Genomic DNA, 27,755 nt, shown 5'->3' with positions numbered 1-27,755 from the left:
GTTTGTAGAACAGGTTGCGCTCTGAACAGCTCAATCAACACTTTACTTTGAAGCATTTGCGCAACAATTTACGCAGAACTATGGGAATAGGAGTCCGAAATAGATATATTATGCATTGTTCTGGGAGCATGATGCCAAAGGAAGTACTTCCTCTCTAATGTTCTGTGCTCATTGCAGCCACTGTCAAAGTCGCGTTTTTATTTTTTTTTATTTTTTTTTTGCAAAGCCTGGGAATATTTGAAGACTTTCAAGGTCTCAAAGGGAAGTGTGTGAGTGAGCTGTCAGCGGTCCGGTCGACTGACTTTTCAAGCAGGAATGGCCACTGCAAGACTTGATTACATTGCTCCGTGGTGGACATACTGGCTGCACAATTTCCCTCACCTCAATTTCTCTTTCCAGTCGGTCGGCAACACTTTCAGACCAGAGGAGGCGAGCTATCAGCAGGTTGGTAACTGCAGTACTTGTGCGTAAAAGCGCACGCACGTAGTTTACAAAGAATCTGAACAGAGAAACTGCAGGATGTGCTGTTGTGGACCTTTGAAGTTCGAAAGCAATGGTATAAGTTTTCTTTAAATGTAAAGTCAAACAGAAACTCACAGATTAATATTAATTGTAGTTTGAGACAAAATAGATGGATGCAAAGTGATGGAAAAGCTGCTGTTTCTTTTGTTTCCCTCTCTGATGCATCAGTCCTCCTCACACTGGCAGTGACTGTTAGTCCCAATGTAAGGGAGGAGAAAGGGCACATACTGCAGTGCTCACATGATGACACATGACCTGTATTAACTTGAATATTTTCCTTTGAAATATTGCAGGTATGGTAGAGAAGGGGAGTAACAGCAACCATAACACAGCTACAGACATACGTATATACATACATATTGTATACACAAGTCCTCTGGTTTCTCAAGCTTTACTCCTGTACATTGTTCCAACTTTCTGTCCAAGCCTCTTGGTGATCATTGCTCCAAATGACATTAATGTACTCATGAAACAAACAAAACAGGATGCATTCTTTCTGATATGGATATGAGTGTAAACTTATTTTCTGAATGACTGCTCATTCTAACACCATACACATGTGTGTGATGTTTGTGAAGACTTGTGCTCTGCTTATTTTTGCCGTCCTCCGTGTTTACGTGGTTTACTTTCAAAACTGATTGTATGAAAAAGAGGTCTATTTTGTATGGAGAAAAAAATCGATTTCAATAGATTTACCTCTAAATCCAGACTCGTACACTGTGGCAATCAACTTTAGAAAGAAAATATCCAATTTCCTTAAAGTAAAATTGCTTTTTGCTAGGGCAACATGATGTCCAAAATCACTCTGAGCAGGGATGGGGACTGACAACTGGGACAAAATCATTATGGATAATGTGGGTGAAAAGGAAGCAAAACTTTAACGGAAAAAAGAAACAAAGTTGGTCACAATTGTTGGTGAAATTGCCCATCTACAGTACATTACTTCAATATTGCCCATAAATTATGGACTATCTAATACACAAAAAAGTCACATGATATCAGATCATCATAATCTGACATGCGTAATTCCAATTGGAGAAACTATTCACAAATTAATGTCACGTGCTAAACTAACAAGACAGTGCCCTACGTATTTGATTTATTCAACATACAAAATAAGAGGAGCTACACAAGGAAACTTGTCTAAATTTGCTCTGTTACAGAAAACCGTGTCTTTATCTTAACTCCATTTCTAAAATTGTGGATATATTGTTATGTGAAGATAATATTGAATCTCATTTTGAGCTGTGCATTTATTACACCCATTCTTTTCTGGATATTAAAGGCATATCCTTGAAAACACAACAATAGTGCTGTAAGCCCCCAAGGAATATGAACTGTGTTTAAGTGTGTGTGTGTGTGTGTGTGTGTGTGTGTGTGTGTGTGTGCGTGTGCGCGTGCATGTCCATGCACCGTTGTGTGCTCCATTTGCCCCAGGTCATTTGTGAATGCAGACCCATTACAGGAAAGTTTCCAGAGCTCATTTGTCCTCCACTGCACCTCCCTCTATGTATCGAGGTCCATCTGGGTCATTGAGTCCCAGCAGTGTCACACTGGCTCAGCTGAAAACCAGTCAGCGCGGAGCGAGGAGTGCCGTGTTGGAGTCACAGAGCCTCTTGACACTCTATAGGCCTGACTCAGCCTCTCAAGCCTGAAAATAACCAATGTTCTTCTTTTGTCGGCTGGATCTGTTGTTGTCTGTTGAGGAAAGTGCAGTGGAGCAACAGAAGGATTTGCTAAAGCTTGCTATTTGCATAATTATATTAGACAGGCCTCCATACTTAGGCCTACCAAAGATCCTCCTTACTTTATAAAAACATCCTTTTGGGAAGATAAAAAATCAATGAACTTCTGGTCAATGAGCTGAGATACTGTAGTCATTTTCTCCCTCTCTCTTTCTCCCTCCCCTGCCTTTGCCATTGCCTTGTTATGGCATGGCAGTCAGTGGAAATTGAACTGCCTGCATGTCTAATTATAAAATAATGGAGTGGAAAATTAGAGAAGGAGCGGGTGAAAGTGGGAGAAGTGTGCTTATGGAGGGCCTGAACTGAGCTGTAGTGACAGATAATCTGACCAGGGTTGAAACCACTGTAGGCCCTCCAGTCTACTCCTGGCTCAGCAACAATGACCTCAAAAACCAGTGATTAGTCTATCATTAGATTAAGGGTTTTTTTTGGCCACTGTGCCACTTAAGGTAGGGCAGCACAGTTGGCACTGATTCTGTATTGACCTATTTTCCTTGAGGTACAGTAAAATTAGAGCTGACCAATTAATCAAAAAAAAAAAAAAAAAAAGAAGTAACTTCTGCAATTTCCAAATTGCACAGGCTGCAGTTATTTGCTTAAGAGAGTTTCTTCCAAAATGGATTTCTAATCAAGTTGTTTTAGAGCTCCAGGTAATCTTTGGTCCATGAATCAAGTACAATATTGGTAAAAACCTTTCATCATACTCAAACTCAAGTAAATCCTGCACACTGACATCCATTTTTTTTTTTTTTTACAAAGTCACTTTTCTTTAACCAATTTTAAAGTTCTAAAAAATTTACGACGAGAAAAACTAGTGAAGATATTAATCGCAGTTTAAATCACAATTGCAATATTCTGTCAAATAATCGCAATTCGATTTTTTGTCAATATCTTTCAGCCCTCATCATTGGGTATACTGCAGGCTGCATCCACTAAACATACTGTAAATGTCTGTGTGGAATTTCCCATAAGTAGAGGGTAGTGACTATATATTGGTTGAATGTTAGACCAGTATGGTGTGCTGCGTTCTCCTCCAGGATGCCCCCTGTGGCCTACAGATATAAATCACTTTGTAACAAAGCTGTCACAGGAAGGTCACTTCAACATTATGCCTTTAACTTTGTGCATGTCAGGTCAAATGGTTGTGTGACATATTTGTACTCCCATGGTAAGCTTAACACTAAGCCATTTAACATTATCAAATTTCTTAATTCCCAAAGCAACATGCATAAAGTCAATGTTCCTGCCATCTACTATTGTGTTCACTATGTCACTCCGCATTGTTTTTCTTCCTTCTAATCAGAAGTTTTCATTTCTGAAGATACTTCTTCAACACAGCATGAATGATCTGGTTATATTAAATAATATTTTGACTGAGTTTAGTGAAACTGAGGACAAAATAACAGTTTAAACAATAAAATACTTTGTTAGAGCATGCAAAAGCATATAATCTGAACTCAGTCACAGTGTCAGTGTCGTCCAAACTCAATAATTAGTCACAGACTTCAAGGCCAAGTGCTGCTTAGTCAGGCACACCCAGACTTTCTGAACTTTTGAGCTTTTAAAGTTAAATGCAAATTATTGGCAAGTGAAATCAAACTTCAGGCTATTGTTTGGATTGTCGAGAGCACCACATTTTGAATTCACCAAATTTTCATGGTAATAATAAACACCAGGGCTTCTTTAGGACTCCAGCTCAGTCATTAGTTTAAGAACCCTAGTCTCAACTTGCGCCCACGCTCATTAAAACTTCTCTCAGCATGTTGAGGTCCACCACAATGCGGCCCTACTGTCAGTGAACTTAGGCCTAATTGATTTTCTGAGAGCTCCACATTCCATGCACTATCGCCCTGTAATACTTTCTCCTCTCTTCTTTCTTCACATCAATCGATCTTTCTTTCTTTCCGTCCTGCAGGCTTTGAGTGTTTTGTACGCTCAGGAATCACAAGACTGTATGAAAGCCGTTTTGTCACATGATGCTCCCCTCCCACAGCCTTGGATCATTTCTGTTTTCCAGTCAAGAGTGTTGCTATGGCAATGGGCAGAAAAAACAAGGTGCCCTGTGGGCTGTATGGTCAGGCAGCGATCAGCAGTGATAATGATGAGTGATGGGTCAGCTAGCTAAACGCTAACCTTTGCCCTCAACATATCTTTACATATGAGTGTTGCCTGATACTGGTGGGTTGTTCTCACTCAGGTTGTCAACCTTTGGGTGGTGGGGTCACCCAGCATAACCCCTCCAGACCACACACAACAGCTGTGTGCCATGTATAAGATCACCACTTAGGACTTGGTCCGTTCCCATGTTACAGTGTTTCACCTTTTTAACATGTTGACATCTCTGTCTTTCACCTCTGTTCCCTTTCTACCATCCTTTCTCTCTCCACTCCTTCCCTCCCTCCGTCCCTCAGTCTCTGATATTCCTAGCATGTGTTGGGGCGGTGGGTCTGGGCCTGAGCCTGCTGGTCCTGGCAGTGTACCTGAGCTGCCTGTGTTGCTGCCGCAGGGAGGTGGATGAGGAGACCAAGAGGCCTGATACCTGCTGTGTCACCTGGGCTGCCGTCGTCACAGGTCTCATCATATGGTGAGTCTGAAAGGTAAAATGATTCCATTCTGTTGCTGTCATCGCTGCAACCCCTAAACTCTCAAACGCAAAGCATTAACTATTGTCTATGTATCCATTGCACATGTGATGACCCTTGTGACTCTGCACATGATCGAAAGTCCTCTTTTAGATCTTTTTTATTTGGGGGGGATAACGTCGCCCATCTGATTTAGGACAGACCGGAGAAAGCTTAATTTAAATCCAGACCTTCAGGAAGACGGAGGCTATATGTGACTCAATTAAAGCCTTTCACAGCAGCCACTGTTGAATTGGTTATTTAGGGTCACTTTAACAAACCATGAAAATGTCAAAGGAAATGACGATCAAAGCAAACTCATGAGCACAATCATTTGGCTCCATCTGCTGTTTATTCCAAAGTTTTAGCAATTGTTCTAGTAACTTACGCCTCATCGAATCAGATTTGAGTCAGATTCCTTTATGGCATTCTTCTTATATTTATCGATAGCAGTTGCAAGCTGACAATAGGAGACTACTAGCTAAGAGAGCTAGGGTGAGGTTCCCCGACCTGGCTTGCAAGTTCCAACCTTTAGTTTCTGTAGAATACAAATGAAGGAGAACAAATTATTTCTCCAAAGGGCTTGATTGAATTGACTGTACAGATCCGCTTAATCTTGTGACAGTTATCTAAGTGCTGGGCCTTAACGTAGTTAGTTTGCTGTTTACATACCAAGACCCTGCTGCAGCACACAAGGCCTGTTGTAGTGCTAAGTGCCTAGGCATGATGCTGCTTAGCCAAGGAGCACGGTTAACCCCTCCCTGCCCGGACAGCTCTCCGTCTCTCCCTGCAGAAGCCTGTGCCAGTGGATGTTAATGCGTTTTAATCAAACAAATACACCACAGCATACAGTCACAAATTACATAATCAGTGTGCGATCGTAGAGTTAGACTTTGGCGTACTGGGTTGTGTGGTGGAAAGCTGCTTCTAAGCCCGCCTCCTCCTACATAAAATTTGACTTGCTAATAGACTTGTTAACAGGGTTTTGTAATATGGGTTCAGAATGTGCCTTCATCGCTGGCTGGTATTTCTCATCTTTAGGTCTGTGTACCTGTTGACCTCTTGTTTTTATTGATGGCTGTCTCGAAGTAACAGTGTCAACTTAATGGACATAATGATTATATGCTTGCAGGTTTTCAAGCTGGGCTGGAATAAAAAAATCTAAATGCGTATACACACAAACACACAGACATGCACATACACACAGAAACACAAACCCTCATCCTTCTGGACAATTATCTCAGCTCTGACTCAATCCTTTTGTACATACCACAAAACAAATAACATCATTTTGTCCTCTATTCTATCCTGCTGGGTCACAAGATTCGCTAAAATAAGCACAGATGTCCTTTCACGTCCTTTAAAAATGATTTTATCGCGTATTACTCAATCTCCTGTACTGAATTCATGATTACCTAATTCACATTTTCTAACTTTGACTGCGCAGGGTTTTTCCAAACCGAATTGCATCTCAATTGCACTGTGGAATTGAAAACAGAAATAGGACATTAAGAACTGCTGCGCCACTCTAAATTATTATTCCTGACCAGCTCTTGAAAATGAAAAATGTTACCTCGGGAGACTAAATGGGGTAAATTAAAGTTAGATGAGAAAACAAATGCAATGTTATAAAAATCCTTCCTCTCTGTGTCAGTCTCTGTTAACCCTGATGAGAGCTATTACAGCTGAAATACACGGGTCTCCACAGAATTTAAGTATTTATTTTTCGGTACTTGTTCCTCCAGTGTGGCCATTTGTTCAATGCACAACATGATTTGAACACCAGGATACAACCGTCAGGTTGTGACACAGGTTGTTTGCCTCAGTCTGTGCACTGATCAAACAGTCACTCTTTGGAGGATTGAGCACACGATCATGACGATACTCCGGAGCAGACACATGCTCTAGTCATATTGTTTATTTTGTTTAGGTTTGTTCTGACCCATCTTGGCTGCTGCTAGAAGCCCCAGCTGCAGCCAGCCTCCTCCACAGCCACACACACACACACTAATGCTTCCCTGGAGGCTAAACCCAGAAACTAACCCATGACGTCCTCTGTCATTACTGTGTCATTAGTGGGTCATTAATGTCATTCATGTGTCCGTAGGTTGGCCACAGGGTTAATGAAGGGCTCAGTGTCCAAGCCACCGCAGATCAGATGGAAAACGGATGTGAACAAAGCCTGTAGAATGTACTCTGAGCTCTCCTGCAAACAGCTGTATTAAGTCATATTTAGGGATGCACCGATCCGATACTGATATCGGATATCGGTCCGATACTGACTCAAATAGCTGGATCGGGTATCGGTGACAATGGGGCCGATCTATTCAATTCAATTCTATGTTTATGTCTACGTGCGCATACTACGTCATGCGTCAGCAGCGCGCCGGTAGACCCGGCCATTTGCCTTCGGTCCGTCCTGTGGCTCCTCCGGTCCAGCAGCTCCGGAGGATCCCGGAGGATCCCGCCTGCCGCGCGCAGCGTCTCCCGCACTGAATTCTCGCTCGTGGGGCGCGAGCCTCCCGCAGCTAGCATCCAGGTTAACAAGCTAACCTGGCGCCCAACCCTCATAACAGAGCCGGGGTCGGGGTGAGCTGACCGGGGGTCGGTGCTGATGCTCGGTAGTTAAAAACACACCTGCATGAATACTTTGTCTCGGTTATATGTTTAAACTCTCCCGGGTCACCGCGCGGCCGAGCAGGCTGCCATTTAACCTGCTAGGTAAAGTAGTTTTCCACCAATTATACAATCGGCGCGTCCAGCCAGACTCCATTCATAAATCCAAGGTTTACGGGGACTCGGCTGTAGGTCAACGTTGTTTCCTGCCACAACATGATTGTTTTCCGTGTTCGTCAGGTACTGCTGCTCCATTCGGCCGACACATAGTCAGACTAACATACCTTGATTTTTTTTCTGAGGGCTGTTTCATAAAGCAAGATTACCAGTTAAGCCAGAGTTATTTCAGTAATTTAGGCTTATTCTGCATATTTTTAATGTTTTGTTTTTACCAAGTTACTTGTTTATACTACTTGTGTGAATTGTGATTTAATTTATCAAGTTTGTTTGCACTAGTTTGTGACTTAATTGTGATTTAATGTTTACATTTTGTTCTCATTTGATGCAGTTGTATTGTTTTATACTGGAATTTTAATTCCTGACCAATTTGTTGCTGCATTTAAAAGGTTTACACTTGAATTGTAATTCCTGTTAATTTTGAAGATGTTTTACCAAGTTGCTGGAGCACGATTATTTATTATTTTAATAATAAATAACAATTGAGTACATTTATATCTATGTATTTATTTGTTACATTTTGTTTTACAAAGTTAGGAAAGCAATGTTAAAGTCAAGCCTGATGTTGCCTTACACAAAAGAATGATCCCAGTCTCTTCCACACAGTGAGGCATAGCCTACAGTTTATTAATTAAACACTGGTATCGGATCGGTACTCGGTATCGGCCGATACCCAAAGCCCAGTTATCGGTATCGGTATCTGGACTGAAAAAGTCGGATCGGTGCATCCCTAGTCATATTTGTCCATTTATAACTACGTCCATGCGGTTTTGGGTTGTAGGGATTACTGTAATGGCATGTGATGCTCTCCATTCACTCAGATAAGGACAGGGAGGGGGGGGGGATCTTCCCTCCTGCTCACACTGGTTTATACTGCATGTGCCAGCAGAGTCCCTCGTCGTAGCCTGGGGGAAGAGGGAACTGGCGTAATGGCAGAGATACCGGCTGTGGTATCCATCATGCTTACAAGGTTACGGTGACAGGGTGCTAGCTGACACACAAAAACGCCCACACACATATACACATATACATGCATGGACGTACATACACACACACACACACCCACCCTGACAGGATGTGTATCAGCCAAAGCGACACACCACCCCCACATCTTCACCTCCCACGTCCAAACTTCCCCCACACTTGGTCTCACTGCAGAAGGTGATGCAGTATCAACCTGCCTGTTTGTGTCCATCTGGCTGCTTGTGTATCGTTGAGGTTTGGCTTATATTTATCCTGTGGCTTGGTAGAACAGAAGGTGTTAAAAGTCCTCAACATGTGACTCATAGTGAGAATTGCATTGGAAGTTTCACTTCTTGCTAGAATTATGCGTGTGTGTGTGTGTGTGTGTGTGTGTGTGTGTGTGTGTGTGTGTGCGTATTCATATGTGTGTGTGGTATCCCATTAACAGCGATCCTGCTCTGCTCTCCTCCTATCCAAAGTGTGATTGATGAGCTCCCTCCCGGGCCTAAAGGCTGCCCAAAGTGTTCCTAACCCGTGACCTCTATGCAGAATGACCTCACCGCTATCAAATATGATGAAATTGTATCATTACTCATGTCAGTGCAGGCTGATACTGTAGCAGTAAGGGTACGCGCTGACACTGCAAGGTGGGACACTAATCGTTCCCATCACAGTGGTTTAGGGAGAGTCCCAGACTGGCAGACCGGTGGGAAATAGGGGATGCTCTATATTCCAGTGGGAGAACGTTTTGGCCGTAGAACAGAATTCTGATGTGGTTTCATTCATGAGTGGGATACAAATTTAAACTTACAACTGCAAAGAAGAGAAGTTCGATATGTTTAACTCTGAAAGCACAGCATGAGATGAATGTAAGAGGCAACTGTAATCAAAACAGATGGGAGGATTGATGGAGGGATCTGAGAAGAGGGAAGATGAGAGCTATAAAAAGTAATAGCTTTCACATATCGGCTCCACTTAGGCTCCACTTCCCAGCCCACATGGCAGCCAGGAGGAGGAGATGGGTGGAGAAAGTAGAGAATGAAAGCACAAAGCAAAATTATGACCAGGTCCAAACCCGGCCGGTCTTCTCACAAGTACAAAATCTGGAAATTCCTCTCTTGGAGCGCCTCAGTCTTAGGAACTTTCACACTTATTTATTTCAGTATTTCAGTGTGTGTCTACCCTGCTTTCATCCTGACTTTGTTGCAATTGTTGCAGTTAACAGTGGCCTGTTTTAGAGTCAGTCCGTTAATGTATACTAATGAAGGTTCAAAAGGAAGAATGGATAGAAAAAAAAAAAAAAAAATCTTCTGCTGATGTGACGCCTTCCTTCCCCTCAAGCCTCGACGTCTCCGCGTTGGGAAATGATCAATAATGCTGCTCTGTCTCAGTTGTCCTGTGATAGTCTCATAGTCTCAAAAAGCAATATGATGCAACAGAGGATTACTTATGTGTTTTTCATCTTGATCTCCTCTTTTCACAGTTCTGCTGTAGGAGTGGGTTTCTATGGAAACAGTGAGACCAATGATGGGGTGTACCAGCTGACCTACTCCCTCTACAATGCCAATCACACACTGGGTGGCATCAACAATCTGGTGAGAGACACATGCCAAAGCCCTGCTCTACCCATTGTCACATATAACAGCTTCACATTGCACTGGAGCATGACAAGTGCATTTGAACCACCACAGACATTAGATGTGGGCACTGAAATTCATTCCTGTAGTTATCAATATCGGCTGCAGTTTTCTAATTTTCCAGCTGAATCAGTTGAAAAAAAGTGTGAGTTGGCCAAGCTATGAACGTGTGAATGGTGTATTTTCATTACTTATGCCACTTTTAAAGCTTAGGCCCACTGTTGTTTATATTCTGCCAGTGTGTTAACATTTCCAGTCAATAAATAAAAATCTATCTATTAGCCATGATGATGCATAAACAAGGGGCCATGATCTGTTCATGGCCCGCCATCACCCTGCACTTGGAAACTTTAATTTGATTTAGAGCTGGTAAACACCAGAGAGTGAGACCCCCCTCTATTAATGGGGTGTGCATCTGTCTCAATCAAAGCAGCGCATCACCATGGGAGGTCTGTATCCGCTTTATGTCCCAGTGAAGGGGCTGTAATGAGCGGTGCTTCTGGATTTGTAAATAGGGATTCCTCCTCTGCAACTCCTGACCTGCATTCAGGGACGTCTGACTTATTTAGGAGGCTTAGGGGGAGAATGGATAGAAGGATAGAAGAGAGGAAGGAGAGCAAGGAAGTCAAGACAGGGCCCTGGAAGAAGCAATAATCACAATGAGGAAGCAGGGGATTAACTCCCATCTGCATTGCATTAATGGATGTTAAGCCTCTCTCTCTCCTTCTCTCTCTTTCTCAGTCTTGTGTGTGTGTGTGTGTGTGTGTGTATTGCATTTCACTGTCATGCATACATTTGCAGGGAGTGCAGATCTCCCAGCTCACACACGCACATATTATATTAATATCATGACACATAGAAAGATTTGTGTGCACTGTTTCATCGGGTATTATGAATATTATTGTATCTGAAGAGAGAACGGATTTTGACTTAATTCATTTGTGGCTCACACACTAGTTTGTATCACACAACAGATAGGTCATGGTGGGTGATTTTGTATACTTAAGAAACCCAGCGTTTGCAGTATAACACGGTCTTTGTGCTGTGGGGAATGAATGGGCTTCGACTGATGATTTCACCTTCCTTTTAGTGAGTTTTCTATGGAGCCTCGGTATTGATTTGATCCTGTAGCATGTTGCATTCTGCGATAGCTCGTGAGAAACACATCTGTTCCCCAGGGAAACAAAGGCTTTCTCAGTTGCAAAAAACAGCTTTAGGTAATGTACTTATGGAGCTGATGAGTTGGCCTGCTGTCCTTCCCATTCTAAAGCTAAAGCTGATTTAGATTATGTGTAGGCTTGATATTGAGAGAGAAAGAACGTTCCTCAGTGATTCCTCCACGGGGATTTATTGTTTTACCAAATCCTTTCTTGGCTTTTCATCCGCGTTCACAATTCATTTTGGTTCCACAGTAATCATTTCGATATCTTCTAAAAGTTTGCTTTATCTTAATGCCTTCAGGTCATCAGCTTTGTTGTATTTCACTCACTCGGGTGAAATAAGATTTGTCCGGTAAAGTAAACAGGAACTAGAGTTGGCAGGTCCGTCCTGCATCACAAGGCTCCTGTGAGGGTTTTGATTTACTGTAGGGGCTGTTGGGCTGTTCTGTGTTGAGAATAGCCCCAGTCAATGACGGCTTGGTAACACTCTGCTCTTCATAAAATCTGGAATCTCACGCTCTGGGAGGGATTGTCATCTGTCAGAGAGAGAGAGAAGGATTTGAATAATTGGACTCATTCTCCCTTTGCCATTGAAGGGGCGCTTTGATTGTTAGCTGGCAATTTATTTCATTCTTATTTCCAGCATACATCTTGCAATATGAAGAGCCCTTCAGCGCTGCCAGGCGATAACGAATGAGGAAACGTGTCAATCACACTGTCTCAGAATTGCACAACCCTGGTTAAAGGATCCTCCCCCTCTTTGAAACTGAAAGCTTTGTCTTGTGATTCTTGGAACAGAGCAGTGTTTAGTGCTCAACTGATGAATTCCTGCAGCTCCTACATCTATCAAACTGATTGCTATTTTCTCCCTCATATTTATAAGAGTTCTCCTGAGTGTCTCTCCTGAGTGTCTTATTTCTCTTTGTTTTAACTGGAGACATCACACAAATAGGTTCAATTGCATGTAAATTGGCATTTGGAGGAGTGCTGTGCGCCTCAGCCCAGTCAGTCTCATTTAACGGGTGTGTCCTATACGCAGAAGCCTCCTTGTGACCTGCTTTCAGTAAAAGTGAGCTTTAATCCATTTTAAAGGAAGGCAGGATGGTCCAGATTAGGGAAATGTAGATCACCGAGAGCAGCTAGCTGATGGATTCCATTCCTCACGCTCGGGCAGACATGGCTAGTAGATAAGATTCAGGGCGCCGTGAGAACTGTGAAAGATGATGAACGCAGAGGCTGGGAGTGAGAGCAGTTTACTGGCAATCACACCCTCTTCCCCGGGGAGTGCTGGAGTGGAGGATGGGCCTTGTACTGACTCAACACATGGCTACTGTCTGGGGTCTAAATCACAGACCACAGAAAGCATGGACTTAGCTGAAGTTAATCAAGTGAGTTTGAAAGGTTATAGGGTCAAGAGGTTGAGATATGTTTTCAGTTCAGTTCTGGTGAGTTCCCTTGACCACAATTGTGCTCATGCCCGCAATTTTGTTCCGAATATTTGACTCACTTGGTTCTATTAAAGTGAACAAAGGGCTATACAAAGAATACCTATACTGTAGGTCATGGGTGTGATGGAGCAAAGACAAAAGAAGGATAGAGAAGGATCTGTTTTTCAGCTTGCTGTGGGGTATGCTTTGTTTGTGGATTAGCATATAGAATAGAAATCTTCTGCCCAGTGCAATGGTAAAATGTACTATTAGTGTTTCTGTATCTCTGTTTTCAGCAAAGCCATGGTCATGTCAACTTCCTCTGTCCTTTTTATTTTAAGAACATCAATCATAGCCCGCTGGTTTCGGATATCTTACTCAAACACGCAAACATCGAACTCCTCACACGCATGCAGACAGATACAGTATCTATAGTTTTATGATAGTATTACTTTAAGCATGCATGTATGTATCAGGATATTACAGAGGCAATACAGTCAGCTGTACACACTGAAAACATCTGCTCTATCCTCAGTATAAAATCAACTATTAATATATTAACCTACAGACCCTGCAAACATTCATTTACGACTGTATATCACTCAGTTAAGCGAATGGAATCCAGGCATATAAAAACTGTAATTAATATATTAGAGGGGCAATAAGTACAGTTTACTGCCCCATAGCACAAAATAACCAGAACATATCCATGGGGGGTTGACAGGGTTGTCGGTACCAATCAGTACCAATAGCGATTACTTTCTGCTGTTTTGGAAAAAAAACTCCCAGTCCATTGGAATCGCAGCTCAACTGAGTTTTTTTTTTTTTTTTCCTCAGTCAGCATCAGGCTAAAATTGACCTTTTCTAGCTCTATTGATGCTTTTCAGGTGCTGGGAAAGCAAAGGCATTTACTCCATCACATTGATGTTGTTCAAACAGAAAAGCAAAGCGTATTTACTCTTCTTCACTATGCCTCCTCCTCCTCTGTTCTCATCATCACAGACCCCTCTGATAACAGGTCTCTCCGGTGTTGTCATCAGTATTCCACTCCAACATTGTTTATCAGAACAAAACACACAGTCGAGAAGAAAAGTTAATCTTTTCTCAAGGGGCTCCTCCTTTGCTTCTTTCACCTCTCTCTACATCTTGAACCTTTTTTTTATGAATATCTGTATTTATTTGTATCTCTGTTCCCTCCTGACCCCATTTTCTATTTCACTCCCCCTTCACCTACCCCTCTCCTATTACCGTTTTCTTCACTTCCCATTTTCTCTTCTCCTCTCTTGCCATTTTCTCTTCCCTCTTAACTCATCCATTGCCTTACACCCCACCCCACCTTCCCATCTTTAGGTTGGGGGTTCCCTGGGCAGTATGGAAACGGGTCTAAAGCAGCACCTGGAGCGGCTGGATGAGATCTTCGCCACGAGGCCCGACTACGTCCAGGCTCTGCGCTTCATGCAGCAGATGGCCACCAATATCATCCGCCAGCTGGTCGCTCTGCCGGACATCAGCAAGGCCAAGGTGGACTTGGCAGCCATCGCTAGCCAGACAGCCTTCGTTGAGTATTACAGGTGGGCGAGGCTTAGCTCACTCCCCTAGGGTAATTGACATTATTTTATTTTGTCTGTCTGCGGTGAATGAAACAAACACACTGCGTAGAATAATGCTACAAGTGATCAAGACCAGACGCAGACCAAACCAGATGGGTTTTCATTGATCTTCCCTGCGGAACACAGACCGGAAAAGCTATTTTTACTGATCGCTATATAAATGAAAGCTGATATTGAGCTTATTGCCCACTGTGCAGTTTTAGCTCTAATGCTTATTGCTCTCACAAAGTGTTATGCATAGCAGAGTGGCTATTAGACCATAAATGATCTCCTTCCCCACAGACCACTGCTCTGCTTTTGATTGATTGCCACCATTATTGTGACAGGGTTCTCTCCCTTTGAGAACAATGTTCTTTTCAAAAGAGTACTGTGAGCAAGTATTAAGAGGCCAAAAATGTAATTCAGTAAAGAGGAAAAAGCAAACAAACTAACAAAGCCAATCAAAAACACAACAAACTAGTCAAAATAATTAAAATATCCAACATTAATTTATGAGATGAAGGCTCCAATTACTGCTGCTCTAAATTATGAGAATGCACTAATTCAGTATAACTTGATAGTTCCTGTAGTTTGTCTTATTTTTGGGCACATAAAAGCTAAAACCAGATTTTTCTAGTTTTGTTTTGCCATGGAGTTTCACATGGAGTTTAACCTGTTCGCAGCCTGTTGTTCTGCACTGTAAGATTAATTTAGCTTTGCCATAACTCAGACTTTTACAAGGCACTCCAACATGGAAGGAAAGACTCACATAAGGGAGATTTTGGGTGCTATAGTACTTTCTGCAATATAATTTGATAGATACACAATCTAGATGTAAAGTTGCTCGGGTCTTACGTGGATTGAGATCTGCGTGTTTGAACAACTCCTATTCTGCCTTGGTGATGCCACCTCTTTTAAAGTGTAGCATGCTTTCTCTAGTATGATTCTGGTCCTCCTGTCTTTTGAGTGAACATCTGGGTTTTCAATCTTTACGAATGCTAGTGAATTATGAATGTTTTCAAGATTCTAGCATAAAAACTAAAAAGATTGACTCTGGTTATTGAGAGGGTGTGTCGGCTATATCACGCTGTTCTAACCACAGGATAACCACTCCTGCCTTGTCTATGGGGGAATTATCATCTTAGGAGACACTGCTCCTATCAGTGACAGTGGTCCTGCATATTCATCATCTCAATAGTCGAGTTAAAACTTTGATTGAATCTAAACCACAAAAATAGATGCACCCACATCACCTCCAGAACCACCATAACCCTTCACTAAGGCGTTTCTTTTGACATAATTTTGTGCATACACTGTATTGTAGTCTGGATCAGCAGTGGTGACAACAAATATCTTAGATTCCTGGCACGGCAGAGTACAGGCAGCCACTGTTGTATTATCAGCAGTGTTGTCTCACTGACCTATTCCTATAATTAATTTCATGCCCTCCACATGGCGTGTTCTTTCTGCCCTGAGACCAGGTCTTCTTCTGGACCACTGTTGCCACTGTGTGCAACCTGACGCCAGTCTCCTGTGTGATGATTAGATTTCATGCAACCATCGGGCTATGAACTCTTTGGCGGGACTGTATTGATGAACAGTCAGTGTTACAGCCAGCCCAAAAGAGAAAAGGGAAAAATGCCACTACTTTTTTTTTTTCCTATCTTTTTTTGTCTCCTCCTCCCTACTCTATGTCTCTCAATTCCTCCCAGCCCCTGCGTTCACTGGACTGCTTTTGATTCTGTTCATGCAGACGAATCGAACTGAAGTCTCTCTTATTACTTTCCCCCATCCCTACACCCTCCTCTCTGAGCAGAGGAATGGCCATTCTGCAATATACTTTCATAGTGTACAGTTACAAATCAGATACTGTAAGTGAGTTAGGGCACTCCAAGACTCCTTCACATAAGATGAGTGAATCCTATTCTGCAGCTGCAGTCTTGCTGTACAAATACTACAATACTACAAATACACCACAACAAATACACTACGACATAGAGTATTTTATGAAGTGGCCCGTTTGCGTGCAATCCTGGAGATCAATGTTTTTGGTCACTGCTATCAAATTTACAATGCCATAGGGGCTAGTGGAGTTGAGAATTGAGTCATGTAAGCACTCCCATGTGTTTGGTAGGTCAAAACACACACATACAGTATACACACACACACACACACACACATTTCAAGTCCAGGCTGAGTGTGCGCCATTCCTGCAGAGGACACTTTCAGCACATGAAAAATTCATGTCTATGGATTCGTGCTGTTCAATTATTAAGCCAACAGGCTGGAAATGACCTGAAACAGATGGGCTCTAACTAGGAGACAGGAATGCTGATATATGGCGCACACAGATCTCACACATTCAATCCCTGTGTCGACACGTGTTGGCCCAACCCTTCCTGAGGCTTGCCCATCACCTTGCACATGTGCATCTGGTGTGCTGTCTGTAGATGAGGATTATTATGCTGATGCTTCATTCTTCTGCCTTGTAGGTGGTTGACCTATCTGCTATTGCTGATTCTGGATCTGGTCATCTGCTTGGTCACCTGCTTGGGGATGGCCAAGCAGTCTCGATCGCTGCTCATCACGTAGGTACTCGGGGTGTGTGTGTGTGTATGTGTGTGTGTGCGTGTGTGGACATGTACTTTTCATCGCCTGTCAGAGGCCATTTATTCTTGTGGTCCATCTCTGCTCTCAGTGGCCTCTGCCTGGATCACAAACCGCCGATGGACGGCCAGCCGGTCAGCCTCTCTGGCACCATATAGAGCGCTCCATTAACCAGCACCAACCATAGCGTTATGTCCTTTCACTAGCACAGACAATGGTACCTCCCTCATTCCTTTCCTCAATGGCTTATCATTTATTCCATCCATTCATACAGTTAAAGAAGAGATTGTAGGCTAAGTGTTTTCTCGGCCAATCAAGCCAACTGATCAGTTTGTATTGTAGATGCTAGATCTTAGACTCTTACCTGTCTTATAGATCAAAACCACTGTAGTTTCTTATCTAAAGAGAGAACAAGCTTTTAGATTCTAACACACTGAAAGAAATAGTAGCCCAACATTTGCTTAAATAAATTGCAACCGGCGCTTTAAACCAACGCGGATGTCCAACGAGCAAATCCACTATCTAGATTTCCCGTCCCGTTTGCCCTATTTAGAGCGGCGTGCGTGTCAGTGTTAGCGGATGATGCTCAGGATCTCTCCTCACATCTCTCTCTGATGGGCCTCACTAATGCCTATTGATCGCCTGGGCAGGATGAGCCTACTCCCTTAACTAATTATTAAGAGCTTTCAGGCTACTTTATTGGTGCTTTCAAGACAGCCCGAGGAGTGAGTTGGGAACCGAAGCCCTCTGCAGCCTTTTTACGTCCATCGGGGAGCCATTCTTTCCCTTTCCACTCTGTTTATCTCTCTCTAACCCTCAGCGCTTTCTCCAGCTTCTGACACACATGTTGTCACCAAGAGAGTGTGTTGTGTCGAGATGTTGTGATGTTTATTCATAAGCCACCTCCAATAAGCTATTCATTTGATTCAGAACCAAACTCATTTCTGATGGGAATGGAACTAACAATCAAGAGCTAAACAAGTTAATTCCGCAATGAGTCATGTTTTGATTTATCTCTCTACCACTCTGTAATAAATCAAATTTCAGCTGTATCTTCTAATCTACTATGCACCAGTACAATGTATGCATCAGCGTCTGTCTTCAGGAGGAAGGAGAACAATTTCCAAGCAAAATTGTAAAAGTATAAATCAAATTAACTGAATGAAAAATGACCGCAGATCACTGGTACGAAGACAAACTCTTTCATCTCCTTCTCCTTCTTTGTCTTTGTGCCTCCCTGTCTCCTTCTCTCTCTCTCTCTCTCTCTCTCTCTCTCTCTCTCTCTCTCTCTCTCTCTCTCTCCTCTTTGCTTTTTCCTCCAGGATCTTGGCTTTTGTAGTGCTGTCTCTGATCCTGAGCTGGGCCTCGCTGGGAGCGGGCACTGCTACAGCTGTGGTGAGAAAACACACCGCGCCTTCTTCAAGAGCTATCGATATCTGCATACATAAAGCTTTCTTACAAAAATGAACACTTAAGATACTGCCACTAAAAGATATTTATCATCTGTTGCAAAACTGCGAAGGCCTGGGCAAGACTAAATCACTCTTCCGTGTTGAAAAGTGGTAGAGCCATTATTACCACATTAGCGACAGACAAAGGTCCTATGTTATTGATAGTTTAGGACAGATTATTGAAGTGTCTGGCTGAGTATTGCTCACTGTGGCGGGGTGATGGCCAGTTCTTGAATTGAACTTCCCTCCCCATGCAATTACTCCCCGAGAGCGTTACTGTCAATAAAAGTGACATCTTTCCCAGTTAAAAGTGTCTGTATCTGTTTGTTGTGTCGACAGTGTGTGCTGTCAGATATGGTCAGTAATGCAGTAAAGCTGATTACAAGCCCCCAGCCTTTTAGGTTACTCGACCTTTACCCCCACTGTTGTAAACAAAGCTGCTTCCAGCATTAATTACTATGGTAAAATGGCCAATCTCCCTCCCTCTATTTCCTCTGCCCTCCTTTCTTTAAAATGTATTTTCTCTTGCTGTTATCTAGCTTAATTTTTCTCTCAATCCCCCTTGCATCTGACAGATTGTTCTCTCTTCTCACTGCACACCATGTGTAGACCACATCTGGGCTTAGTGGGTTTAATGGAGGCAGACTGTATTAGGGACACTGTCTAGGGTGCAAAGAGTACCCCCTCTCCACCAACCTCCTTCTGTCCCTCCATAGTTCTTGTCACGCCATTGTCCCCATGCCTCCTGCAGAGAGACCTGGGTGGCGTTTGTGGATTATCCCGTAGGATTTGGCATCTGGACAGCTGTTTTAAGAGAGGCAGGGCGGGATGAGAGGATGAAAAGGGGGAAATGACAGCTGAATTTAACCTGAAATTAGCTACAAGGGTGTGAAATGTTTACATCTGTTGTGATGGTTCTGTGTGGATGCAGAGCTACCCAGCAGTGATAAACTCAGCGGCCTGAGTTACAAGGCCCCATTCTGGCTTAAGCTTTCCAGGACCAGTTTTGACTTTGCCAAGTGCCAGCCAGATTATCTATGGCTTGGACTGTGTGTATGGCTTAGTTCAGCTCATTACAATAGAACATATCCCAGCATTAAGACCTTTGAACGTACTGACCACCTTATCCAGAATAGTTCAGTATGGGTTTTAGGCTGTAGTGTGCATCTCTCCATTAGAAATCACTGCCAGTGAGCTGAGCTGTAACTTTGTGACAGACAGACTCATATAAGGACACTCAACAAATATCTGCCTGGTTATTACCCAGATTAGTGTAGCCAATGAGATATGGGTCATAGGCCAATCCTCCACATAGAAGTGGATTATCAAAGAACATTGACTTCCTAGTTTCAGTAATGGGAAATGAATGTGGGACAGGATGCAAAACAAGCAGGTGCACCTGTTCAGCATTACCCAAAAAATCCGTAGAGACTATGGTGCATCTTGAAAGGAAGCTAAACGATGGTGGTGTCCTAGAAAATGTTCGTAAATTCATACATATTTTATGAGATGCAACGTATAAAACTACTAGTATAATTAGTTAGAGAATGAATGGTAACATCTTAGCAGTGCTTGACATGTCACTGTGCAATGTGTGTTGAATACAAATGTGATGTGATTGCAGCTGAGGAATGCCGGTGCTGTGGCCTAGCGATGTAGTGATATTCTGAAAGCGAGACAAGTGTAAATCTAACTATGGGAAATGACAGTAGAGATAGACTTTGATTGGGGTTGATATGAAGAGCGTTGGCCTCTCAGACTGTGTTAGGATTGAATGGCACGAGGCTTTGATGTTTGACTCAACATCACAACAGATTTCTCGATCCCTCTGAACATGATCAGTTGAATGGTAGCCTGCCGTTTTCCCCAGCTGTGAATGATGATGTATGCACATCCCAATCAGGAAATCATTCCATTCAAGTTGTTTTTGTTATTATTCATTTCTAGCAGTAGTAGTAGCTTTGATTTGTTTATTTATTTGTTTTTGTTCTGAGGAATAGTACGAGTGTAAGGGAATTAGCCATGCTGCATGACCTTGACCCTATACAATTGTTTATGCATGCACATCAGCAGCCTTCCACGGATGAATTAAAGAGCATGAAAATACTCTGTAGATTCCAGGCAAGGTTAGCAAAGCATGACTCTACATAGTCAACAAAGCATGAGGTCTGTTGCTATATACCACACATTTCTCTCTCTGTGTAAGTCTGTGTGAGTGTGTTTGTGTGTGTCTGCATGTGTGTGAACATTTTATATTCCACTGGCCCACTCACTTCCCTGTGTTGCCATAACGGCAAGTGTTGCAAGACACTGACTTTTTCTAACTGCATAACGCTTTATTAATAGTAATTCAGATATTGTAAAGCAAATAGAGCTTATGGTATTGTGTGATTGTCAATAAATGGCCAGTGTAAAATCAGTTTTACTCAATAACAGCACAATAATTGGAGCTATTCATGGCTTGAAGAAACATTGCAGCAGATTGTTGTTCTTTTGATCTTGCATGCTTCCCATATCACAGCTTGCCTTTGTTGTCCCACAGGGCATCAGCGACTTCTGTGTGTCTCCAGACAAGTTTATTGTTAACCAAACCAAGGATTTCCTCAGTGCAGGTAATTTATCTCTACAACTAGAATTGCACAGCTGCCATGAATTCCATCTCAAAGAATGATAAATCTCCCTCTCTCTCTCTCTTTTTCTCTCTCTCTCTCTCTCTCTCTTTCTCTCTTTTCAGATGTTGCACACTATTATCTATTCTGCAGTCCGAATCTACCCAACCCCTTCCAGCAGGTATTGACAAAATGTCCAGAGTTATAGTTGTACTAAGACCGTCACACTGGAAAATATCTTGCTATTTTAAAAATAGTTTTTCCTCATTAGATACCAGACAGCCAGATCTTTATCGGGCCCTAATCGGCAGTTCTGAAAAATGAGCCCCCAACACTAATTTAATTACTTAAAAGCGATAACCCAAATAAACTTTGATCAAAGAATATCCCTTTTTCATATGTAGGTCTTCAATAATTAGCCATGTCTTACCCTGTGCATAAACTCTGCCTTAGGGTATTCTTGCTGACAACACTTTTTATTTATTTATTCATTATTATATTATGCAGGAACATACAGAATGTGGACAAAATAACAGAAACACCACATAAAAAAGATTTTAACTCTGAAGTAATTGAATCACAGCTACAAAGTCGAGTCATATTAAGTCGGATGCCATTTAGCCGTATGTGCCGACTTCAAAAGAGGTCCGCCAATCACTACTTTTATATGTGAGTTTTGAAAGCAACATGAGGCAGCTAGAATGTTCCAAAGAGGCAAATAATCAGTGCTCGAATTGCAGGTGCATCGGTCACAAAAACTACAAAATTATTTACTGTGGCAAGGGAAACAGTCTCAAAAATCGTGATGTGCCAAACACAGGCAAACTGCATTGGCAAAGAGGAACCGTGGTTGCAAATAAAAGCTCACTGACAGAGATAGACAGACACTTAACAGGATAATTGCTAAACACAACAAAACTGTGGACTCGAAAATGACCACAGAAATGAATCATTACTGTGATACAGTCTCAGCAAAACCTCTGCGTCATGAGCTACACAAAGCTGGTGTTTGTGGCAGGGCTGCCATTCGGAAACTGCTTGTATCCAAGGCCAGCGCACAAAGATGCAGAACCTGGTGTATGGAGCATGAAACCTGAGCCGTCTTTCATCCTTTTTCCTACATCTGGATGGGTTGACGTAGGGAGGAAGCCAAAGGATGCCAAAGATGGATCGGTAATGGCATGGGCGGCGAACTTGTGAGAGTGATTAGGCTCTGCATGGTTCTATAACAGCCAAGGAATATGAGATCATTTTACAGGAACAGGTGCACACTGTTCCTTCATGATCTTCCCATATTCCAAAATGATAATGTGTCCATACACACTGCTAAACAGCTTCAAGAGAGGTTTCATGCACCTCCTCCTTCATCCCTCAAAGACCTGGAGGCTTTCCTTTTTGAAAAATGGTTCAATATCCCACTACACATAATTCAGGACTGGTATGACAGCTTTGCAAGAAGGACTGAAGCTGGTGTGGCCGTACTCCTTATTACACATTTGACGTTCTTATATATCTAAGATGTTTCCGCTATTTTGTCCACCCCTGTATTCAAAAGAGGTGGTATTTGTGTAGCATGTATTGAGCAAATTCATGGAGGCTAAATCCATGACCAATAATTATTACAATCTACATGCTTTGTTATCATGACAGTATCCATTTAGGGCTTAATATGATGCCTGTTAAGTAGTATAATCTTTTCTCCGATGGCCTAGATGATGTAAATATTGTTCTTTTGTTTATGCTTGGGATGGGGGGTGGGAACGGGGAGGAGGGGCAGTGAATGGCGGGTTAGCCTGGGTGGTGTGGCGAGGAGGGCAGGGGGATAATCTGTCTGAAAAGAAATGTGTCCTGTGTTAAGAGCATTACAAAGCCTTACTGAACATCAAATTACTTGTTGACATGTTGCTCTCAAACAGTGCTCCTCTTAATATGATCCACTCTTTGTGTGTGTGTGTGTGTGTGTGTGTGTGTGTGTGTGGGGTTGGGTACATATGTGTCACAGTCTCTGACAGTCTACCAACGGTCCCTTACCACCATGCAAATCCAGATCCAGGGTTTGCTGCAGTTCTCGGTGCCCATCTTTCCCACTGCTGAGGTGAGTGGCTGGCTGACAGACCATTACCCCAGACTGTGTAAAGGTGTGTGTCACTCATTCCTCTTTTGTACCTTGTTACACAGAGAGACCTTCTGGGGATCCAGCGACTGTTGAACTCCACTGAATTCAATCTACACCAGCTAACCGCCTTGCTGGACTGCCGTGGGCTACATAAGGTAAGGTCAGATTCAGACCAGGAGACCTTTTAACAGGGCTGCTTCATAGCATAGCTCAAAGCCACTTAAACCTGTCTCCCATGTGTGTGTGTGAGGGCGCATCACTGTGCTCATGTCACATGTGCATATACATGTATGCATGCCTGTGTTTTAGGGATGGGACGATATATTGAAATTCAATATATCACAATTCAAAAATGTGACATATCTTGGGGCAGAAAAATGAATCGCAATATTTTATTCTGCTGTAGTAATCACAAATGAGACGGCTTGCCCATCAGAATTTCACAAATTTATATTAGATTAGATTATATTATTTGCACTTTGTAATGACATTTTTAAATTGTTGTTTACATTCTAGCAAGACAATGTCATTGCTAGAAAGATATGTGGCTCAGAAATAAACATAATTCTGCACAGTCAGACTTTGTTGCTAGTGAACTATTAATTATATTGTATTGTGGTTGTGTCGAAGCGTGAACCCGATATTGCGTATCAAATTGTATCATGAGATATAGCATTAGCATATCGTCCCATCCCTACTATGTTTACATCTACTGTATACGCATGTGTGTGTAAATATACACGTGTCTGTGTATATATGTGTGTGTGTGTGTGCGTCCCTCTAGGACTACCTGGACGCTCTGATGGGTGTGTGCTATGACGGGGTGGAAGGGCTCCTCTACCTCTCTCTGTTCGCTCTGCTGGCTGCCTGCGCACTCTCTGCCATGCTGTGTGCGATCCCCCGTGCCTGGACTCTCATTGGCAGCAGGTCAGCGCCATGCGACACCCTTATCCCATTATGTACTGCCCACAATGCCCTCCTGCGAGGTGGTAACACATGCACCCCCCTCTGTTTGTGTCCTTTATCTGTGTGTGTGTGTGTGTGTGTGTGTGTGTGTGTGTGCACCTGTCTTCCAGGGACAGAGACTATGATGACATAGATGAGGAGGACCCGTTCAACCCCCAAGCGCGGCGGATATCCTATAACCCCGGAAGGTCCAACATCCACAGCTTCTGTAGCTATAACAGCAGCCTGGGCAGCCAGAACAGCCTACACCCACCTCTACAATCTGCCGCCAATGTCATCCCCTCCTCTGAATACATGTAAGACCCACTGGATGACGATGTATTTGTGTATTTGTGTATTTGTGTGTGTTACATCTCTTACAGACTTTCTTTTCCACTCTGTCACAGGAATCAGTCCATACTGTTTGGAGGGAACCCTCGCTATGAGAATGTGCCACTGATAGGGAGAGGATCCCCGCCTCCCTCGGTGCGTTGGCCCTATGAGGCCCTTGTGTCCCTAGTGTGATGACGATGATCGCACTACTGACATCAACACTGCCACAACACAAACAGGATACACACACAGCGGCACCATGAACACATCAATGCACATACACTGTACAAAGCCCCTCACACTCTCAGCAGCCATGTTGCATTGCAAATGATGGCAGACTGCTCTCTGCTGGCCATTGACAGAAGTGCATTCACTTTTGTCTAATCTAGTGCCATCTCTGTATGCAGATGCTCTTACTACTAAACCCAGAGCATATACTCATATCCTTTTCAGCATAGCCTTGGATTATACAGTATTTCTGCTTCTTACAGGGTAAGGATTTAGTCCATGTAAAGGCTAATGCATACATTTACATGGGGTAGTGGTGGATAAATACAGCATTGCCTGCATTAGTTTTAATGGTAGAGCTCATAGTCATTTGGTGTGTCTCCATAGCTGGAGCTAAATTAACGATAAATAGTTAATCCACAGTTAAGACGGCTGTTGCTTAGGGTGAGCTCCTCGGGTCTGACTCTTGCCCTTGGTCACAACCTCGAGACCGGATCAAACCCCCAGTACTTGGCCAGCACTGATGCACAACAACCATTCTTCCTAGAGGAAGGCTAGCTTTTTGTCTGTTTGGCTTTCTAAGTGCTTGAACTACACTCGGACTGTGCCAAAGACATGCAGCACCTTTACATTTATGCAGCATTGGCTGATGGATAATGCTATTCTGAAGCAGCATCTTCTTCACTTGTTTTCAGGAACTTAGCCTACAGCAGAGACAAAACAATTCAATCAGAAAACAAATGTTCTCCATTGAGTCTCAGCTTCAGCAGTACACTGTTCACAGACATAAAGGGGGGAGGCATGAAGAGGGGGGGGGGGGTTGTGACTTTGTTTTGTTTTGTTTTTTATTTATGATTTCAGAAATGCTTGAAACTACAAGTCTTTATCTCTATACTGTATATTCTCAGGTGAAAAATCTGAAGGGTTTGTTTTTGTTATACATTGTACACTGAGAAAACAATGTTTACTTTTTTATTGTATTGCAGCACTGTAATGCCACAGTTTATATTTGCACTCCAGCACTTGTTTATGCATTCATATGAGCAGTTGCATAATAGGGTGTCTAACCAATACTTTGCAACTAACCTTTTTTTTTTATTTTCATTCTTTTACTCAGACATTTAGAAACAGTAAGTTTTCTGTTGTATAACTAAATCCTGAATTTGCATGATTTCATTTCCATTCCACTCCTCAAAGTGACACACTGTGTGCTTACCTCTACAATGAAGCTTGCTACTCTGAATGTTTGGTCCTATAACACAAAGCCCAAAGATCCTCTGTAAAGTACCTCAGCTGTGTGATCTTTGACCTCCTGGCGCTGTTGTGTCCAGAGTGTTACCTGTGAGTGGAACTTGAGCTGTGACCCCCCAACTCTTTCCCTGACCTCTGACCTCTGCCTGCTCTTCACCCGCTCTTCAGCTCTGCTAACTGTACCGTTGCATTGAATCGCCGTCCCCCCTGATTCCACCAGCTTCTAATCAAAGAGCAGCTCATAATCGAAAGCATTACTCCCCCAATTTAGACCAGATCACAGTCACACCATTTCAGCATTTCACTCTGAGGCTTGATGATATTGCCAACTGCTGCAGTCCGTGCATAAATGTGCTAAACTGTGTTTTTATAATTTGTTTTTCCCTGCAGTATTCACCCAGCATGAGGACCACCTACCTATCTATGACTGAGGCCCAGATCAGACACTTTGGGACTGACTTCCAAGTGTAGCCTGCTACCTACTGATTCCTTCTCAGGGAGACACTGTCTGGGACTTTGGATTCCTACCGAGGAGGCTGTCTTCATGGCATAATCCTGTTTACGGAAGCTGCAGCCCGCTGTCCCAGTCTGAGACATGAAAGCAGGACATATGAGGCAATCACCTCAATAACACATCAATGCAGAGCATAAATCTTGAATGGAGAGGGTCTGTGCAGGTTGATGATTCTCGAGACTGTTGTTGCTGCCATTATGTATGCAAATAATGTTGCTCAAACACAAGCATTTAAGCCAGAGCAAGAGACTGTGAACTCGCTGTGGATCAAAAAGATGGTTTTCGCTTTTTCATGTGATATAGTGGCCTGCATGGATATAATGTGATCACAAACATGGTCACCGTTTTGATGTCAGGTGTAGGCTACAACAAATGAGATGGTCGCATATGACAACAGCCCAGAGAGCTTTCATCATGACACCTTAATTTAGCCAAATCCTGACTCCCTGGCACTGATTTTATTCCTTACAACTTTGAGGCCTTCATGTAATTCTTCAGGGTGCTTTATATGGATTAATCAGACACCGTATTTTTATCTCGTACATATAACAATTGATGTCAGTGAAAACCATACCAAATATTATAATCTTGATTTGAAGAGCCAAAGCAAGATGCTACTCAGTGTTGTTGGTATTTGTGACGACTTTATCTGCGCAGAAGAAGGATGCATGTTTACTTTTCTGTTTCTAGTTGTGTAACTCTGATATGGTTAGCCATCTCTTTTTCCATGGTTTAATACTGAATTACATGACCTGCTTATCAGGGCTAAGAGTCAAATAATAGCCGTAGCTGAGGGACATACTGCTTTAGTACATTTGTAAACTACATTTGCATGTGGAACATTCCTCTGGAAAAAAACATAAGCACAGAATGGATTTTGAATCAAATCCAAGTATTAATACTGTGACACAAGCACAGGATGAATGAACATCAAAATACAAATGTCAGTACTTTTATGTTAGTTATTTGCCATGTTGTATTAATATACCATCCTGAAATATTGAATAGCTTGTAAAACCCAGTGCAGCTAGTACAACCTCTCCTGCAACTGGTAAAATGTGAACTGAATAAGTAGAAATAGAACGTTTGTTCTCTGATCCAACTGTTAGGTTACCCACAGTATCCATATTCTTGTGGGTGAAGTATGTCATTCTCTTCATGGTTGGAGAAATCTATCTGCTGTTTTCTATGTTTGATGACGTATCAGACTAAATTGATATGTAATGTTTGTGCATAAAGGATAT

At 42.6% G+C, this 27,755-nt stretch overlaps 1 protein-coding gene across 1 annotated transcript; it reads left to right on the top strand.

Moving 5' to 3' along the window:
- Window positions 1-27,744, top strand: ttyh2l (tweety homolog 2, like). Its single transcript, XM_071922856.2, has 14 exons — window positions 1-444; window positions 4,679-4,851; window positions 10,128-10,239; window positions 14,219-14,439; window positions 16,950-17,045; window positions 18,387-18,459; window positions 21,058-21,127; window positions 21,250-21,305; window positions 23,127-23,219; window positions 23,303-23,395; window positions 24,025-24,167; window positions 24,317-24,502; window positions 24,593-24,671; window positions 26,388-27,744. Exons 1-14 carry the CDS (start codon window positions 316-318, stop codon window positions 26,466-26,468), a joined length of 1,605 nt encoding a protein of 534 aa, XP_071778957.1. The 5' UTR covers window positions 1-315; the 3' UTR covers window positions 26,469-27,744.
- Window positions 27,745-27,755: the final 11 nt, after the last annotated feature.

Source organism: Centroberyx gerrardi, chromosome 7 (assembly GCF_048128805.1).
Source record: "Centroberyx gerrardi isolate f3 chromosome 7, fCenGer3.hap1.cur.20231027, whole genome shotgun sequence".
NCBI classification, from domain to species: Eukaryota; Metazoa; Chordata; class Actinopteri; order Beryciformes; family Berycidae; genus Centroberyx; species Centroberyx gerrardi.
Note: the sequence above shows the minus strand (reverse complement) of the source record. Positions and strands in the feature narration are given on the sequence as shown.